This window comes from Pleuronectes platessa, chromosome 10, assembly GCF_947347685.1.
Source record: "Pleuronectes platessa chromosome 10, fPlePla1.1, whole genome shotgun sequence".
NCBI classification, from domain to species: Eukaryota; Metazoa; Chordata; class Actinopteri; order Pleuronectiformes; family Pleuronectidae; genus Pleuronectes; species Pleuronectes platessa.
In genome coordinates, this window is record NC_070635.1 from 22,156,479 (window position 1) to 22,176,591 (window position 20,113).

General features: G+C 41.0%; 3 protein-coding genes across 4 annotated transcripts; 1 reads left to right on the forward strand and 2 right to left on the reverse strand.

The window, feature by feature from the left end:
• Positions 1-3,227: 3,227 nt before the first annotated feature.
• Positions 3,228-11,974, reverse strand: sdha (succinate dehydrogenase complex, subunit A, flavoprotein (Fp)). The gene is made up of 15 exons (XM_053432150.1): positions 11,858-11,974; positions 11,113-11,196; positions 10,765-10,926; positions 10,440-10,583; positions 9,290-9,454; positions 9,026-9,174; positions 8,773-8,897; positions 7,072-7,240; positions 6,740-6,935; positions 6,272-6,443; positions 5,865-5,983; positions 5,482-5,593; positions 5,231-5,361; positions 4,662-4,775; positions 3,228-4,569 (listed from the first exon to the last, which is right to left on the reverse strand). Exons 1-15 carry the CDS (start codon positions 11,918-11,920, stop codon positions 4,483-4,485), a joined length of 1,992 nt encoding a protein of 663 aa, XP_053288125.1. The 5' UTR covers positions 11,921-11,974; the 3' UTR covers positions 3,228-4,482.
• A 190-nt stretch (positions 11,975-12,164) lies between these two features.
• Positions 12,165-15,861, forward strand: LOC128449114 (coiled-coil domain-containing protein 127). 2 transcript variants are annotated; one of them, XM_053432151.1, is made up of 4 exons: positions 12,165-12,264; positions 12,908-13,036; positions 14,309-14,553; positions 14,662-15,861. In XM_053432151.1, the coding sequence occupies exons 2-4, from the start codon at positions 12,913-12,915 to the stop codon at positions 15,106-15,108; spliced, it is 816 nt and encodes a 271-aa protein (XP_053288126.1). In that variant the 5' UTR covers positions 12,165-12,264; positions 12,908-12,912; the 3' UTR covers positions 15,109-15,861. The 2 variants fall into 2 exon arrangements, with proteins under 2 accessions (XP_053288126.1, XP_053288127.1); XM_053432152.1 differs by lacking the exon at positions 12,165-12,264 and adding an exon at positions 12,271-12,643.
• Positions 15,862-16,727: 866 nt separating this feature from the next.
• On the reverse strand, positions 16,728-18,018 carry zmp:0000000930 (uncharacterized). Its single transcript, XM_053432153.1, has 2 exons — positions 17,885-18,018; positions 16,728-17,088 (listed from the first exon to the last, which is right to left on the reverse strand). Exons 1-2 carry the CDS (start codon positions 18,016-18,018, stop codon positions 16,728-16,730), a joined length of 495 nt encoding a protein of 164 aa, XP_053288128.1.
• Positions 18,019-20,113: the final 2,095 nt, after the last annotated feature.

A 20,113-nucleotide genomic window follows, 5' to 3' on the forward strand; every position in this document is an offset into this window, starting at 1 on the left:
ATTCTCATTGTGCCGACTCTATCTCCAGGATTTCCCTTAGCAAAAATCCAACGTGACATATGATCTCTGGCACACACACACACACATACCGTTGAAGTCCTATGACCTGCACTGATTCGTCAGACACAATTGGATGACCTGCAAGAATTTGGAAGAAAAACACACTCACACAGAATAATGGCACCATTATCTTTCTCCTAATGCCGTGCTAATCCTCCACGGGATTCTATACAGCCGAAACGTCTACCATTAATCATGTTTTCTTTTTGGGTTTCCCATAAATTTTAAGTCTCACTAGGGTCAAGAACACTCCAGCTTAATCTGCTTAATATTTAAAGAAAATTCTATTTTTTGACAAATGACGGAGACCAAAAAAAAAAAAGTGGGATAAGGGGTTTGTGGGGATGTGTGTGTGTGTGTGGGGGGGGGGGGGGGGTGGGGGGGGGGGGGGGGGGGGTGGGGGGGAGTCCAGTACCATTGTCACTAAAATGTATTATATAATTTCATAATAAATATCTTTTTTATCTTTTAATTTTACTTTGTACCAGATTTCTTTATAAATAAAAGTGAAGTATGTTGAGAGAAACAATCCCTTGTGCCGTGTTGTGATGATGAGCAGTGCCAGATCCTAACAAGGTTTCTCACAATACGTCAGAACATTTATGGTGCTGCTGGGAAAGTGCGTGTCAGAGAACAGGCTCGCTCATATATATATATATATATATATGTATATATATATATAGTAAAAAAGTACAAACCAAAAACTTGAATAAGCAAAGTCACTTTGCAGTAACTTCAGTTTTAGTTAGTGTTTACTTTTTATCTTCGTAGCCTGTTAGGACAGGCTGCTCTCACCCTTTTCCCAGGTGTGGCACTGAAACCTTTCCCATATGAACTTGAGGAACTGACTGATTAGAGGGTGTGGCCCACAAAATGTACAAAATTAAAAACATCTCTTTATTTCCCTCTACAGTCAACAGTAAGTGTGTGCTGACATTGCTGTTGTATGGCTGCTCGAGATGGGGATCAGACTCAGGTTACTGAAAGTGTTTTTCCATTGAATACTGACGTCATCGGGAGAATTTCCTGTAAGTAGGAATGGCTAAATGTGAGCACAGTGTCTACACTCTGCTGCCCCCAGTGGACAAAAATGCAACTGTATTAAATAAAAGCTGCAAACCCTATTACTGTTTTTCTCCATTGCTTTGGCTCATTTCACGAAACAGAAATGACATTCTCAGAGCTCTAAGTGCAATTGGCAAAATAGCCCATATGGTTCAGCACAACTACATAGATCACCTTCAAAAGGTCATATCTCACCCAAAACAGTTAACTCAAGTTTCAAAACCAAATCATTTTCTCATATAAATAGTCCGTGCCCCCAAAATGAAAAGTTCCTTCTCGATTGCTGTGGCTCATCTCTCAGAAAAAAAAGGACATTCTCAAAGCTTTAAATACATTTGCCAAAATAACAGATGGTTCAGCAAAACTCCATAGCACACCTGCAAAAGGTCATATCTCTCCCAAAACAGACAACTCATCAGTCAAAACTAAATCCTTTTCTCATACAAATAGTCAGAGCCCCCAAAATGAAAAGTCCCTTTGGCATTGTTTAAACACTACAGGTCAAAATGTTTAGATGTTTTGTCAGTATGGCAGTGGACCATAGAAATATCCCTCATGTGCACATTTCAATCTTGGCTCAGTCCTTTGACACTGAATGGTTACAGTAGATGTTTTCTTTCCAGAATACTAAGTGTATCAAACAGAAAAAAGATTAATTCAAGGTTTCACATTAAATACTTTATTGAACTCATACTGCCATGGAAATTGTTACAGTAATTGCCATACATCGTGCTTACAGTAACAGAAAATGTGTACAGCACAATATACTGTCAAACAATAAGCACATCAAAACAAAAATGTGGCATAGTGAGATATGACCTTTTGAAGGTGATCTATGTAGTTGTGCTGAACCATATGGGCTATTTTGCCAATTGCACTTAGAGCTCTGAGAATGTCATTTCTGTTTCGTGAAATGAGCCAAAGCAATGGAGAAAAACTGTAAACTTACTGTGTGATTGGTGATCAGATGTGTGAAACTCAACCTTGATTACTAAAGTTCTAGTTGCACCTGCAAATTAAGCCGATGATCAAAGATATCCTTATTACAGTATATACCATGATGTTTTTCATGGCATTATGTGCCTGTACGATTTTGACAGTGGAGTGAACTATTGTGCAGGTGATGATGTAAACAATGAAATGATGCCAACATGTTCTGCAGAGAACAACCACTTGACTGAGAAGCGACAGTCAGTTTTGACCAGCAATATATATTCAATTGGTAATTGGGCTAAATCAGTGGTTCTCAAACTTTTTACAGTCTCGTACCCCTTCAGACATTCAATCTCCAGCTACGTACCCCCCCGACGCACATATACATCCTATAACACTTGAAACTTTGAAATTGTCAGGGATTTCAGGACTTATAATAATCGTAGATGACAAAATAATGTCATCTACGAAATTCTTAAGGATCAATTAATCGATTGTCGATTAATTATGCCCATCCCTAGTTTTGACTAACGGTCACTAACCTACCTGTAACTTTTTTCGGCAGTGTAATTATTTTGCTGAATATGGGTATTTTTGGCAATGCGAGTTGGCTATTCAGACTATTTAATATTGCACGATTATTTATAGCTCAGTTTGAAAATGTAATGGGCTTTTTCACTTTGAAAACACAGATAAAATGTTCTCCCCACGTACCCCCACTTCGCGTACCCCTTGGGGTACATGTACCCCAGTTTGGGAATCAAGGGGCTAAATGAAGGCAATTGTACCTAACCGTTTGCAAAGGTGTGCTAAATCATTTGAAATTTGTGCAAGCTGTTGGAAATTGTACTTGTCATGAGCTAGGATGTGCTAATACAATTGCAATTTGATTAAAGGAATGAGATATTCCAATCTGTTGTGAACAAGTGCCCAGTGGTTTGGAGGTTTGTACGTGTTGTTTTGAGAATGTCATTTCTGTTTCGTGAAATGAGCCAAAGCAATGGAGAAAAACTGTAAGTTAAACGTGTCATTCCTCTGAAATGTTTCATCCAAAACTATATGTTAGGTACATATGATATTTACTATATCATACTGCATATAATTTAAGTATGTAGGTGTTCATGTTAGTGTGTCCACTCTTGAACATCAGGTGAAGACAAACCAGAAGATTTTGTATCTATGCGTAGTCTACACTTTATTGAACATATGAAAATACATGCAGATGGCAAAAACTTGTCACTTGTTTTTTAAAACAGCCAAATAAATTATGTTACCCTTTGAGTGATCAGTACAAGAAACATAAGCATTTGTTAAATTGTGAAAGTTGTAATCGAGGTGCGGGAAGTGAACTCCAGTGGGTGGGGGAATCACACTTAAAGGTGACATCACACACAACCGTTTCTGTAAAGTCCACTCGAATCTCCTCTTTTTTTCAAGCACTTAAGAATTGACACTGATTTCTGGACTCTGAATAATTCATAACTTCTGAGAGAACACAAATCACTTACTATCTAAAAGGCCCAATACCGCACAGCTCTGTGCTCTTCACTGAGCCTCACTGGAATTTACCCTCAAGAGATATGATGTAAATAAGAGAACGACAACACACCGAAACATGTCATTGTTCTGACACCATGTGGCTAAAAAGATTCAAGCTGATTTATTTGGTTTACAGGAATATATTGATAAACCTAAAGCTGATTATCTACTGAACAGTTATATGTATTTAACCATTTAGACCACACAAATATCAAAAACCGAAGGCAATGGTAAGTGAGAAAAGACTACTTCATACTTAACATAGAAGTACATACAGTATAAGTTGCCATGTTTATTGTACATTTATGCAATATTTACAAACTCAACACTTCCTCTGAGGTGCGACTTCCATCAATTTCCATCATCTCCTCACTTCAGCTTGAATTTGAAAGCTTTCTTAGATTTGACCATCTGTCACTCTGCCTACATTCTTAATGCAATGCAACACCACGAAATTAAACTATAGTGTCGTCACAAAAAGTCGCGCGAAGGTGTTATAACACGCTGACTATTCCTTTTTATATTTTCCTGTGCCCATCAGCTAAAAGCTGAAAAATCCACACTCGAGTGTTTCAAGGTATATGGTTATACAAAACCAACTCACACAGCCTGAGAGGTCACAAGAGCACGTTGATATTACCTGATGCACACACAAGGCAAAAAATGAGAGGAAGCAGGAAAGTGACACAAAGGGATGAAGTCGACAAGACAGTTGTGTATTTAACCATTTCTAAATGAGTACAGATGTGCAACTGAAAGCAAAACTTGTCCCAAAACATCATCTCCTTTACAGAAAACGTATCTTGTTAAATAGATAATAATAAAATTCACTCATTGAGTAAGGGGGAGATGAGGGAGGGGACCAGCGGAGGAAGAGGAGGTCTCTTAGTAAGAGCGGATGGCAGGTGGGACGGCAGCGCAGTTCTGCTCATCCAGAGAGGTGTCGATAACGGGGCGGTACTGCAGGGTCACCTGTGATCAAACAAAGGCAAAAGGTGTATTTAATGTATACACACACCATTACCCTTAAAATGTAGAGAACACACTGGACACACTGGGTGTACCTTGCCAGTCTTGGGATCAACGTAGGACATAGTGTGTTTCCTCCAGTGCTGTTCGAAAGGCTTCGTCTCCTGACCCTGAACGGGCTTGGAGTAGTCATGCTCGTCGACACGGTCCTGGAATACAGTGACAGAGAGGGGAGCGGCTGTTATGCTTGCTTGTTTATGTAATTATATACAGACAAAATAAGGAAAACAGAGTAAGCTTAGAATAGAAGAAAGAGAGTTTAGCTACTTTACTACTACTACAACATGCACTGAACTCCTGATAATCCCTGGGAATAATCAGGAGGGGCTGTATGTGAGAACACAAATGTCCCTAATCAGTTGCTACGGACATTCTCCAGAGGTTCTCCTGACAGCCCTTTAGAGTAAAAACTCTGGAGATTGTCTAAATGAGCTCATGTGAGAACACAGCAGGAATTTATCCGGAGGATTAACAGCGAGCAAGTGGGTGTGTTGATGAAGAAAAAAAATATACAATTATCCCAGGATGAAAAAGGGTTGTCAGACATGAAGAAGACATCGAAAAAGACCACTGATATAATCTGATAAATTTAGATAAAACTGACCTTGAAGTCCTCTCTGGCGTGAGCTCCTCTGCTCTCCTTCCTCTGCTCAGCAGAGTTGATGGTCTGGACGGCATTCAGCATCAGATTCTGCAGCTCCAGGGTTTCCACCAGATCTGTGTTCCACACAATGCCTGGAAAGGAGGGAGGAAAAAATACTTTAAGTATCTTGCCTTTCAGTGAGACAAATAGGGAAATCTTTTTCACGTAGAATTGTAAACCGATAGAAACAGGAAAACAGTTAGGCGGCGTACCTCTGTCAAAGGTCTTGATGTCATCCATGCTCTTATAAATAACATCCATCTTCTCACATCCCTCCTTCAGGACAGAGCCAGTACGGAACACTGCAGCATGAGCCTGCATGGTCTGAATAGAGAGGCAGAAAAACACACACATAAAATCATGTTTCTAGACAGGTCATGTTTGAGAGATTTTGAAAATATACTAGATGTGCACACAGTACAGTAGATACTGTGAGGGATCTCAGCAGAATATTCTTTACCGATGTATAGTCTCCAGTGATTAAATACAAGCTATTGTGATGTTCAATTACCTTCTGATTACACACATCCAAATAGTTTTCCTTTTTCACTATGTCAGTTTTGTCATCGGCTTGTGTGCGTGCTTGTGTGTTTACCTTCTGCATGTTGAGTCGGATCTCAGAGGTTCTCAGGCTTCCGTTAGCAAACCTCAGTTTGTCCAGGTTGGCCACAGACTCCTCTCCTGCACTGGACTTCAGAGGAGACAGACTCTCTCCTGAAAAGAGAACAACACATCAGAGTCAGCGGCAAAGGGATATGCACCAGAACTTCTGATATCAGCTATAATTCTGGAGTGTTGACAAAGTAGTGGTGTTATTTGATATTAAAACAGAAGAAGAATTTACACTTCTCAAATCTCATCATCCTGCGCCTCTATGTGTAAAAGAGCTGCGGAAAGTTGACAGGATTTTTCAAAGTTCTGCAAGTTGTATGATTGTATGTTTTACTTCTTGTAGACATTTTTGCATCGTCAATGATTAAACAATCCAACAGTGGTCCTCACCAGGTTTGTGCTCCTCTGCAATGGTGAGGGCGCAGGCTCTGCCAAACACCACCAGATCCAGCAGGGAGTTGGCACCCAGTCGGTTGGCACCATGGACACTGGCGCACGCCGCCTCACCACAGGCGTACAGTCCAGGAACCACCTTATCCTCTCCGTTAGTATGAGTGATCGCCTGTGGAGAAAAAAAGCAGTGTGTCAAGCTCCTAGCAAAGTACTTCAATACCTCCGATATGGCTGGACGTGCAGGTTCGGGCAACAGCGAGTAAGTAAATCAATGTACCAGTCTGATACCACATCATCAAGTATTTTAGTTTCGGTGGAAAGTCCCACAAGTAAAACAGCTATTTGTACCATATGCAACACTCTGGTGAACGTAATAAATAATATCTGTTGGTAATTTTTAACTGCACCAAGGGAAAAATGGAATCAAAATGTCTCTAGCATGAGTAGTGGGTAAATGTGACCTACCTGTCCCTTGTAGTTTGTGGGAACTCCACCCATATTATAATGAACAGTGGGCAGGACAGGAATGGGCTCTTTGGTGACGTCGACTCCAGCAAAGATCATGGCCGTCTCCGAGATACCAGGCAGCCTTGTGGCCAGCTGCTGAGGAGGCAGGTGGTGAAGCTGCAGGTACACGTGGTCCTTCTCCGGCCCCACACCCCTGAACAAAACAAGACCGACAGGGGTTTAAAAACAGGGGAATCAGCAGCTTCCTGTTCAGTGGTTTTCATCTCCCAGGAGTGGTAATTATAAGTGTGACAGAAACATTACATTTCTGACTCATACTCAGTCCATACCTGCCCTCCCTGATCTCGATGGTCATGGAGCGTGACACCACGTCTCTGGATGCCAGGTCTTTGGCGTTGGGTGCGTAGCGCTCCATGAAGCGCTCTCCCTCGCTGTTGATCAGGATCCCTCCCTCACCGCGGCAACCCTCTGTGATCAGGCAACCGGCTCCGTAGATCCCTGTAGAGATCCACATGTTAAACCAAAGCCTGTCCGACTCACTGATGGTCAGAGATCCAGCTCAGTCATCATTTATCTAGGAATAGCATCATAGTAGGCAGACTTTGATACTAGTCCTCACAATAATGTCCCAGTTTTATATGGGGCACAACATTAGTCCTTTGTGTAACCATGGTAACTTAAATTAGACATCAAACAGGCCATTCAATCTCAATATTGATTAAAGACTAATAAGAATCAGTTACAAGGAGAAAGGGACTTCAAAGGAATCTTAAAAATGATTAACTTTATTAATTTGAATGAAATTAGCATTAATACTGAACATAAAGTCCTCACTGCTTTATTGCCTTTTTATTACGGTATAGTTACAATAATAAGTGCCTTATCTTTCTTAGATGATGCCAACTTATTTTTATACAAGCCAGTCAGCTTTTCTTGTTACAAAATTATTCTATGATTAAAAAAAGCTTTTTAATTGTTTTAATAATTTAGCTTGTTACAGTGTTTTGAGCTCATACAAAAGGAGTCTGCCTCCTCTGCTGGTGAATTGTAAAAGGCCTCAAAGTCTTTAATCACTGAAATTAAAACACCTATATAGATACCTAAAACAACTACGCAATACAAAGTGTGCTGTATTTCTGTAACCACAGACTTAAAACTAAGTCCCTAAATTAGAGTCTCCTTTGAGGACCTGCCACAAGTCACATCACTGGGCTACTTCATCTGTAAGTGAAGGCGCTGGTGTCCAATGTCCAGCAGGAACAAAAATAAAGATGACCACTTGTCTATGTAACCTTTATTGTCAACTAGCTAGCCTGAACACTCATGAATCCACCCCATTTAAAAAAAAGCACAACATATTTATTAAGTATGGGAGTTCAAATCTTATGTAATCCTTAGTACCACATTACCATAAAAGAACATTGAGCGTTAATAAATTAATTGCATTATTGTTCCATATAGTCAATTAGACAAACGGATTTTTGTGTAAAAAGTCAACTTTCTTTGTCTCTCATATACACTTGAGCAGTTGTCTATGAATTAAACTATAGATAATTAGTGCTTACATCTTATGAAAAAATAGAATTAAATTGAACACTAGATAAAAGTGTAAATAGACTGAGAATGAAAAAACAATTCTGACTGTGGCAAACAGACTTTAAACTGATAAAATATCTTGATTACTTAAAATCACTATAACGCTGCTTTCAGACAAGCACTGGACTGCACAGCTCTTCCGTATTTTCTCCAGAGGAGCTGCATGTGTGCACGCAAATGTCACCCTAGCCACCAAGTGTAATGTCCAAAGAAATGCAGAAGGCGATGTGAAAGCTAAACTCTGGGTAGACTCTGTAGCCAATTCTCCGGATTTGACCCACAGGTCATGTCTGAAAATGGCTTAAGCAGTCCAGACATGTCTTTCAAATACGTACACATATTTAGCTGCAGTGGAGTCTTTAAAACAAGACTCAGTTTAACTCTTCAGAAACTGAACTACTTCAGAACTTGATCTTTAAATGTATTTTTCTCACCAGTAGGATGGAACTGTACAAACTCCAGGTCCTGGCAGGGCAGGCCAGCTCTTGTCACCATCGCATTTCCGTCTCCTGTGCTAGTGTGGGCAGATGTGCAGCTGAAATAGGTTCTTCCATAACCCCTGGAAGGAAACAAAACACATGTGCACTCGTGAAGAAATGTATATCATATCAAAACTATGGTAATTACATAAAGCTGAATAATCAAGACAAACTGTAAGCTAAGTTGTGTTATTTTGGCGTCGCCTACCCAGTAGCAATGACAGTATTCTGGGCTCTGAAGCGGTGAATGGATCCGTCCTCCATGCAGAGAGCGATTACTCCTTTACACTCTCCATTTTCCATCAGCAGGTCCAGGGCAAAGTACTCCACGAAGTAGCTGGTGTCGTAACGGAGTGACTGAACAAAAAAACAGACAAGAGAAATACAGGAAATTCAGATAAAACTGTGCTTCACAAAATATCTCTATGGTTGGACGGAGTCAGAGAAAGAAGGTGAGTAGGCGTGTACTTACTCGTCCATATAGTGTATGAAGTAGAGAGTGTCCTGTCCTGTCGGCTACACAGCAGCAGCGGTGAGCCTGGCCTCCTTTTCCATACTTGAGACTCTGGCCTCCAAATGCCCTCTGGTAGATCTTCCCATCGTCAGTGCGGCTGAACGGCATGCCAAAGTTCTCCAACTGGAAAGTAAAACGGCAACATGAGTTCCTGATCTGCAATTATTCTGCATTTGGTTTATAATCTGAGCCAGCCTATCCTTAACCCTCATGTGTGTGTCTAAAATGTATTTAACTACAATTTTACTTTAGATCTATTAAAATGGATCACCCTCTATTGGTCCATCTTCTTAAATGTATTAAAAAAGAATCTTTCTAACTTGCAAACCAGCACATTAAAAATGTATGTAATCTGTATCATGTTATTATCATTGGTGCAATAACAAGTATGAAATTGGACAATTTTTAAACTGTGAGCAAGTGAAGCATTATGAAAACTGTACTAGCCTTCATGCTATGGGAATTTAATGACTTGTCAGTGTAATAATTGATTTGTTATAAATATCTGTAGAGCCTACCAACACTACAGCAAGCTTAGTATATGATGTGAGATGAAATATATAGTAAAAAAATTATCACAAGGATTCAAATGATTTTAAGTTTTAAAACATGTTAAATATGATAACTGCTTGCTTTTTTTTGGGGGGGGGGGTCCTCATTTTTTGGGGGGGGTCCTCATGCCATGTTGTAGGTTCTTATTGAATGGTTAAGCTCTTTAGTGGTCAGAGGCCAGCCTTTGCCAGTTAAGTTAAGATGCATTTATTTGTCCCAAACACATGCACAGACATGCAAAGGCACACTCATGCAGGTAGGGAAATTTAACTTCTGCTTTTGACCCATCTGGTGCAGGACACACAGAGCAGTGAGCGACCATGAGACTCTTGGATTTTTGGACAGATCAATTCGGGTTCAGGTTGTCTCTCCTGGAGTCGAACCAGAGACGAACCAGAGACCTTCTCTGCCCATAGTCCAACTTTCTGCCACTAGACCACCGCCTCTCATAAAGATGGGAAAGAGTGGGATTCGAACCCGGCTCCCCCTTGTTGTGCGCCCAACGCTCTACCGAGTAGGCCACTCCACCTGAGTGGGTATCTGAGCTAGATCTTACCTCCACTACGGCTGCAGGAGCCTGCTCTGTCATGTAGTGAATTGCATCCTGGTCTCCCAGCCAGTCAGATCCCTTCACTGTGTCATAGAAATGCCACCTCCAGTCATCTTCCTCCATGTTCCCCAGAGCTGCATTGATCCCACCCTGTGAAACAAGACGACCATTCAATTCTCAAATCAATTGTCTTTACTTGAAGCCTAAAAAAACAAATCTGTAGAGCTTTCATTCAACATGGAGAAAGACTTGGACAAGCTTACAAACAATGCTATGCAAACAAACATACAAAATAATATATCTCAAGAATGATGGATGAAATGTGTTGTACCTGTGCAGCGACAGTATGAGACCTGGTGGGGAAGAGCTTGGTAATGCAGGCAGTGTTGAAGCCAGCCTCTGACAGGCCAAAGGCTGCTCTTAGTCCTGCCCCTCCAGCTCCTACCACCACGGCATCGAACTCATGATCCACAACTGGGTACTGAGTAGAGATCTGCAGACAATGAAGGAGATACACTACTGTCAAACCTCAGGATAACTCATGGAGATTGCATAATGTAAGGCTAGTTTGCTGTCATCATTTTTACATTTTTCCCCAACAGTAAGTGTTATATAGACACCAAATGCAGAGGCCAATATGAGAACACACAAACTGAAATTTCTAACAAATCACACTCACATCATCTGATACTTTGGCATTGTTCTTCTTGCCATAGATGGAGAAGTGAAAGTTCCTGGAGCCCTGAACTGCAGCAGCAGGCACCTGACAGAAAATAATACAGTTTATAACAGAGCAGACATTAAAAATAGAACACATTTAAAAAAAAATTAAATCAAATAGGTTCCTTATCTAGATCAATCAAAGACGGCTAATAATCATATAATGCTATAAATAGTATGTAATCAAAGGTGGATTTCACTGTGTATTGCTATGAGCACCCCGACAACAATACACAATAAATAAGTAATGTTGCATAAACCTGTGGCATTACCTAAAAATGACTTTAGTCGAAAGCTTGCATTAGAAACACGTTATATCTCATCCTGTATCATTGAGCATGTTAACATGAGCAGCTAACAGGTATCCACAAGGGCAGCGGAAGTCCCAGTTATTAACTCGCTGACAGAGCTCTGTTGACAGTTTACCGTAAACGTTACTAACAATGTATGATTTCAACCAACTACAGATGCAATAACTGTTAGGAACATTTTAGTTAGACTCGTAAAAAAAGCTTTTTTCTTGGTGTCACATTGAAACAACCCCCGGCTACATAACACAGGTTACGAAAGAGGGAATGCGCTGGTTACGAAAGCTCAAAAGTGCGTCCACTTTTGTCCTTTATGCTTGGTAAAAGCAACCAGAAGACATAAACAAATAATTTATAGATACATAAAGAGTTTAAAGTCGTATTGTTATAACTCACAGCTTTTGATTTCGATAAAACCCTCTTGGAGAGGAGACGGGATGCGGCACGGACACTCGCCATGTTGTCAATTGTAGGACCAACCGTGAAACACGACGGAGGATGGGATATTCTGCTGCACAGGACAAAACCAACGTCAGATATGGGGGTGTCGCATATGTTGCTCCCAATGGTTGTCCGCTAAATGAATTCCTAAACTTAATTCTATCCAAAGAGGCTCTGCCACAGCACCTTTAAATAATATTACACATATAAGGACTCTATTTTCTGCACTTAATTTGTTTGTTGTGAATATACGATTCATCTGTAGGACCCCCGCTTGGTATAGTTGGAATGCTGAAGCGTAAACTTGTGTAATCAGGGTGAGGAGGAACAAATATATAAGTGACCTAGACTTTTCCTTCAAGGTGAGACGCAGCACCGTGTATCACAGCCCTCCACTGGATGCTTGTAAACAATACAGAGCTATATAGCCCCGTGTTGGGTTTATATTCAAATGCTACCGCGAGCATGCACCAGCGAGCCAAGTGTTAGCTAGCATGTTAGCTCGTAGCCATATTGTGGTTAGACGGGCTGTCAAATTTCCGACTCATGCCAGACTGGTTTCGCTGTTGCTGTGTTTTGGCGTATGCTAACGAGGCGAACTGCTAACGATGTTTTTATGCATAGTTCGTGTTTGCAACACAATTTGCAAAGGCCACGCGTGCTGTTTCGAACACAGTTCTGATAATAACAGTGCACAATGGATCTGAAACCAGACCAATGGACCCTGCTGGACAAAGAGAGGCATGGCAGTTAGCTTCATAATTATACGTGTATGTTTATGTCTCTAAACCAGTTTATACCTGAAGCTGCTAACCTGTGTCTTCCTGCTGGTTACATTAACATCAGTGTTTTAAGTGTTAATGAGATACCTGTGCTTCTTCAGTTACATCATTCCATCTGTGCTGCACATTTTAACTTCACCACCTGCCCATAATCTGCATGTAAACATGTCCATTATTGCTGATGTCTGTTTACCCTGTGTTTATGAATGTGTGTGATTGACAGCCTCCATGAACAACTTGAATGACCCCCCCAGATGGAACATCCAACCAGATGCCAGAGGAAGGGGGGCTGGGGATGGCAACCAATGGAACTACGCCCTGCTGGTCCCCATGCTGGGACTTGCTGCATTTCGTAAGTTAAGACTAAGTGTTTGTGTTTGTGTTTGTGTGTGTGTGTGTGTGTGTGTGTGTGTTTGTGTGTGTTCGTGTGTGTTCGTGTGTGTTCGTGTGGGAACACATACGGGAACACAGCATTTGAGGAGTTGAGTGTACATATATTTATACAAACAATATTAAAGGTTCAGTGTGTTGAATTTAGTGACATCTAGTGCTGAAGTGGCATGTTGCAGCTGAATACCCCTCACCTTACCCTCCTTCTTATATTTAATCAACTTTATATTTACGACAGGAGCAGATCTTCTCTATGCAGGCCGCCATGTGTTCAACAGTAGCCTAAACTGGATAAACTAAACACCTTTGAGTTTTTATTACAACTGAAGGCTTCCACAGGTTCTTTCATGTTTGAGAGGGGATGGTGAGGGGTATTCAACCTGCAACATGCAACTTCACCACTAGATGCCACTAAATTCTACACACTGAACCTTTAACTTGGCCAGGGAGGTTATGTTTTCATGCCTGTTGATTGTGTGACATTTACACTTAAACTCTAAAATGTTTATTTTTACTTTTTAAATCTTGAGATTTAACTTGAGATTTTGTTATCACAGGTTAAAAAAAAAAAACATCAGCATTTAACTCACAAGACTTAAAATGGCATCAAGGCAACCATGTGTCAAAAAATCAGTCATCTGAATTTTAGGCTGTTAATAGTTTTAGTATGTTAAAATATTAGAAACTAGCTCTTAACAACTCTTAATAACTATGATTAGGTAGGTCTTAATGTTATTTACATTTTATGGTAGTGTTTTGGCAGTGTGCTTGAAGGTCTCTGAGTGTTGTAGTTCTTTCAGTCCAGATATTCACAGGCAGTTCTAAAACTGCAACTGATAGTCTGTCTCTGGCTGTAGTTTGGGAGATAACTTGACAGTGTACGTAGTTGTGGGATTTCAATAAACCTTCACATCTGTTGTACCTGACAAAGGTCTTACCTGACCAAGGCAATTTCCTGTATGTGCAAATATACATGGCAATAAAAATAATTCTGATTCTGATGTTATCAGGTTTTATATCTGCTCCATTAAAGCCAAGTTTTCGTGGCAAAACGCACTCTTGCTTATCATTTGATTGCTTGATCATTTTTACTCTCAGGTCATACAGTCGCCACATTACTGTCGCTCAAAACCTGGAGTTAAGCAGGTTTAGAAAATCTGTATTATGTAATGCAGTTGGTCTGGACTTGAAATATCTTCTCACTCCCTCATCCTATCTCCCACCACCCCACCAGGTTGGATCTGGACCAGAGAGTCTCAGAGGGAGATCCAGAAGGTCAGAGCCCAGTATGACGAGGAAGTGTCCACCATGAGAGATGAGATGGAGTCACGGTACAGGGAGACCCTTACAGAGAGGCGCAGGGCAGCTGCTAAACTAGAGCTGGAGCTAGAGAAGGAGAAACAGAGGGTGAAAGGCTACAAACAGGCCATGATCTCACAGAGCCAGCAACTGATGGAAGAGCGGAAACAGCTACAACAGGTAAAAAAAAACAAATCAACTGGCCGTCAAGTTCTGATGGTGTTCACTTTTCCTACCTAACCTGAAGCTTCTTCTCTATAAGCAAAGCTCTTTCTTCTCTCTTACAAGGAGCGAGAGGCCTTGGAGGAGGAGACACAAAGGCTGGTAAAGTCCGGAGCTGCAGGTGCTGTGCTGCATCATGCCCTGGAACGAGAGCAGGACTGGTGCCAGAGAGCCACAGCCACCCTGAAGGAGTTAGAGGGTCACCTTTTGGAACGTCAGAATGCCTACTGTTCCCTCATCCAACCTCGAGACCAGCGGCTGGAGATGGAGAAGAACATGCTTCTGAGGGTCGTCAAAGAACCCATCGGGGCAGAACTAGACCTAGAGTCTGACCTGATGGACATTTTTAAGAGAGACAAGCATTGTGCTGACCTGCTAAACAATGACAAGAGGAAGAACGGAAGCCTCATGTGGGTGTATCTCAAGTACTGGCAGCTGCAGGTCACTGTCCAGAAACACAAGAAAGCTGAGGAAGCCATATTAGGAGGGAAAATCCAGCTTCACACAAAGTGACAAAAGACAAGGCTGGTGTTTTTCATTTGACTATTGAGGTGCACTGATAATGAAGATGTATTATTCATTCTGAGGAGATCATATTCAGCATCTGAGAGTTCCATCCTTCATCTCAGAGTTTAGAAAAGAGGAGAACTTCTGTCAGGTTGAACAACATCACCATTACTTCAGACGCTCCAGATAAGAGTCATTAGCTTTAAATTAACTGTGAGAAAACCTACAATCACAAATATGCATTAGGATCTCTCTGTTTATATCCATATTGGATACTCAACCAATGCTTGATTACACATACAGGTTTATTTTTTCTATTTATACCCTAGGAAAAGGTGGTCAGAAATTCTGTGTGAAAGTTGCTCTTTCTGTCATTGTTATAAATGAATGGCTTAAAAAATGGTGCTTGTCGTCCCAGGTAACACGCAGAGAAAAAAATTGTCTCATCAGGAAATTTTTATTTGAAAACGCTACATTGAAGCAAAAACAGATACACGTTTAAAACACACTGGCAACATTAGTAAAACATGGTTAAGTCTGTCAGTGCTCTGGCATGTGTTGATACTTGGTTTTTATATGTTGATGGACGGTTGTGGGACAGTTTCCGTCTTCAGTCTGGTTTTGTGGGAGTCTTTAGTCTATCAGGAGGGAGACAGGACTATTTCAGGTGCATGTAAATTTTAAGGGAACAGATCACAAAGTAGCGCTTGGTACTGAAACTTATTACATTGCTACAGAAAAAATAAAATATAAAACACATTGAAGGCCTGTAATTGATTGTTTATTGAAATCTAGCTTTGTGAGTGTTGGATGTATTGTCGCTGACTGTTCAGTTCAATTATTCAAATACATTTTTTTACTCCTCTAGGTTATTCAGCTATTCACCTCAGTCTTTCAAAAGTACTGATGTATTTCGATTATAAAAGCAACTTTTGTGGGTGCCTCTTTACAATGTTTCTATTTTACCACAAGGAGGTGCTGTCTTTGCTGTTGTTCTCTTAAGAATAGCACAGTAGTGACATGGAAACTAATTCTGCATTTTATAAACTGTGCAACAGGAATACAGAGAAATAATTGACACATTGATACTCATATTTATAGTCCTATCACATTATGTATGCACATTTATGAATTGTTTTTTTCTCTAATGTGACAATTTTATGATTAATATAAACAAGTAAGCACAAATAGTTTCCAGCGCATTTTCGTGGAGCTTTGTATGGAAATCACTGAAAATAAGAAAAATATATAGTTTCCTGGGGCATAACCGTTATCTTAAAATAATAACTTCAGAATGTGTTATTCCCACAACACAACATATTTCACAGCTTTTTAGTGTTTTAATTATGACAAGTTAAATCAAGCAATTCACTTCTAACATAATAACTTCTAAAAGTCAAAAAAAAAATTCGAAGACTTTTATTTGGATGATACTCAAATACTAAGTCAGAACATGTGTTGTGCAGAGGTTTCATACATATAAAAGTGGCTCAATGTAGCTATTTCATGCAACGTTAAAGCAAATGTTAACGTACAGATACCAGCATGTGAACAAGAACAGCAAATGTTATATTGTAATTTTTGAGCCACAGTTTCTGATGTTCCTTCAGCTTCACCTCTTTGTTTCACTCCCTCCTCTGCGCCCGATGAGCGTTTTCTCTTGGAGAGGACATCAGACTGGAAGCTCTGAAGTTCACTCTGATTGGCTTTCTGAGGACCTGAGTTGTGTCAGTCACTTCCTGCTTGTTCAACTCATCTTTCACCTGCTCTTGTGTGGCTGGCTGTTCCACTGTGCACCCAGAGGAGGCTCTGGCAGGGCCTGGGTCCCTGTCGGTGTGGAGGACAGGTAGGCGGTGCTCTTTCGTAGCTCCGTTGAGAGTGCCCAACATCACTGTCTGACCGGGGCCCCTCTGGAACATGAAGTGCACCACCTGTTGGAGCTTATAACTCTCTCTGCGGATGTTATCTGTCTCCGACAGTTTCAGCCTGGAACATAATACAAACACCAGACTGAGGAATTGTAATCTCTGTAAAACTGCTGCTTTACTGCTCGGTTAGTTGATATTCTGATGCTGGTAGGAATTATGACCTCATCACATATCTACATTGTTTTACTGCCATGGGATTCTTTTTTTTTTTAAAGATTATTTTTTGGCATTTTATGCTTTTATTGATAGTTTAAGAGACAGAGTTGAAATGGGGCAGAGAGGGGAGTGACATGCAGAGAACGACCGCGGGCTGGAATCGAACCCGGGTCCGCTGCTGGCCGAGGCCCATGGGGGGGACGCCCTACCAACCGAGCTAAGGGCGCCCCCACTGCCATGGGATTCTTGAAAGGTTTTTACATTCACCCACGAAAATGATCAACATTTTTGTATTCTGTGTTGACATGGTGAAAATACTGTCAATACATGTCTAATATCTTTCCAATACTTTTTTTTGGTCTTCTATTCCACACAACTAAGTGTGCAATGATTCCAAGGGACATACATGAATGCGTCCCTGAAATATTTTCTATCACTTAGGGGTCCATAGCTGACGTATAGACCTGCATTAATATCACAATCAGGTTATGAAGAGTAATTTTCAACCAAAGTAAGGCAGAACAGCAGCAGTTTTCAACCGTACTTGTGTCAATCAATCTTTGTCAAAATTGAGCATGTTCATTCTGCTTTACCTTCATCCCACATCATACTGAACACTGGACCATGCAAATCTACAAATGCCAAACAAACTTCATAATGGACAGAATAAAGCTGAATTTCATAGGACAACAACCTACTTGTATTGTGGTCTTGTTTCAATAATCAGGCTCAGCCAACATGCTTGGAGGCTCTCCTTCCTCCACTGGTTGTCCTCGTGAATATCACAGTGGGAATTCACCAGGTAGCAGCCTCCTCTGCTGATACAGTGCATGGTGTGTTCGTGTCAAGAGCGTGGACGTCAGTTATTGTCCGTCTGCACCAGAAATGCCCTTTTTTCCACTTCTTTACCTAAATCCTACTTGACTTTATAACAAATCTCATAGGAAAAGAATGTGTCCTCACCAATGTGTGTGTCTCTGAGTTATCAAGTAGTCTGAGATTTGTGTGTGTTGGCAACGTCTTAAATATCGAGTCTTGTTTCTATTTTTACTCGTCTGAATCACATTGGTGAATGTAGTGAATGTCCTCATGCAAAACATCCTGAAGGTTGGTTTTCATTTGAAATGGAGCTTTAGCTCTTTCCATGACGTGAGCCGACCATATGGATCCAGATGAAAGTTGAGTGTGAATCCTCACTGACTTCATACTTTGAACCACTGAAGTTGGAACAGTCTTTAGTTGTTTCCTGTATTTACTATTTAAACTCACATGTTATACCAAACATGATATCCCCCCCGAGGTAGAAACATATGTGTTTATAGATTTGTAACTAGAACAAAGTGAGGTCGAATTTACCCTGTGTGTGTGTGTGCGTGTGTGTGTGTGTGTGTGTTTGTGTGTGTGTGTGTGTGTGTGTGTGCGTGCGTGCGTGTTGACAGAAGTATAAAATGACTAATCTGTTTGATTAAGATGGATCCAGGGGTCACCTCATTACTTCAGAGTTAATATCCTCCCACTCATCAGATGTCTCTCACATGTTGCAGGAAGGAGACAGCTGAACAGATCACTGACTCACAGCAGTAATCCAACACATTCATCGAAAGCCATTCAAGTACCTTGGCCAGATTCATGCTGAGAGTTACAAAAAACGATGTTTATGAGTGACAAATTCTTGTCAACACTACATTCAAAGTAAAAGCCTGCCGAATGCATTACTTTAATAAAGAGAGTTAGAATTTACAAAGAAAGAGTCTTGAGTTGAACAACTGTGCGCCCAGATACTGTTTATTTTTGTTATGATGGACAAAGTAAAGGAGGGGTGGGAGTCAAACACGTTTGCTGTGTAAAACTGACAGTGAAACTGAATCAGAGGGTGTATGGTTGTGTGACTCACCCCAGGATTTAACTGAAAGCTAGTGAAGATGGATGAGGGTTGGATGTGTTGCCAGGGCTTGGAACAGGTGAGAACCCTGAGTTCTGCATGTACTGAGGCCTTTCCAGGGCTCTGTTGTGTACCCCAAACAGAACTCCATTGCAGTAGTCCAGGCAGGAGGGGATAAGGGCATGGATGAGCATTTCAGCAACAGAGTCTGAAAGTTAGGGTTGGAGTCTGGAGATGTTTTTGAGGTCGTGGATGGCAGTTTTTGGTGACAGACTTGATGTGGGATTAAAAAATTTGGGGTGGAGTCCAGGATAACTCCCAGGTTGCAGACATCACAGGATGAGCCGATGGTATAGCCCACCACAGTGATAAGCATGTCACCCACCCTCTGGAGGAGGCCCTTGGGAGCCACAACCAAAAGCTCTGTTTAACTGCTGATAAGTTTGAGAAGATTGGATGACATCCAGAATTTAATGCCATGGAGGCAGTTGACAAGGGACTGTGGGGGATATTGGGTGGAGGGTTTGGTGCTGAGATATAGCTGAGTGTCTTCGGCTTAACAGTGGAAACTTAATCCATGGTGACGGATAATCTGACCAAGTGGTAGCATGTATATTGTGAAGAGGCCAAGCACAGAGCCTTGGGGAACGCCCCGGTCGACTGGTGCTAGGAAGGAGCAGGAGGATATTGACAACTGTTTCCTGTTGGAGAGGTAGCACTGGAACGAAGGAAGAGCTTTACCAGTGATGCAGAGGTGGTCAGACAGGTGGTTGATGAGGATGGTGTGGGAAATATCGATATGTAAACTTCACTTTCATTACCTTCACCAGGGAGGTTGTTTTAATCTGCATTTGTCTGTTAGTTGCAGCACTACACAAAAACTACTGGATGGATTACCACGAGCCTTGGTGGAAGAATGTTGTATGGGTCAGGGGAGATCCCACTAAATCTTGGTGCGGATCCAAAATTCTAGTTTTACTAATGCAGCCGTTGCTAGAGCTCACTTATTATTTAAAACTTAAAGAAAGAACAAACATAAAATGAC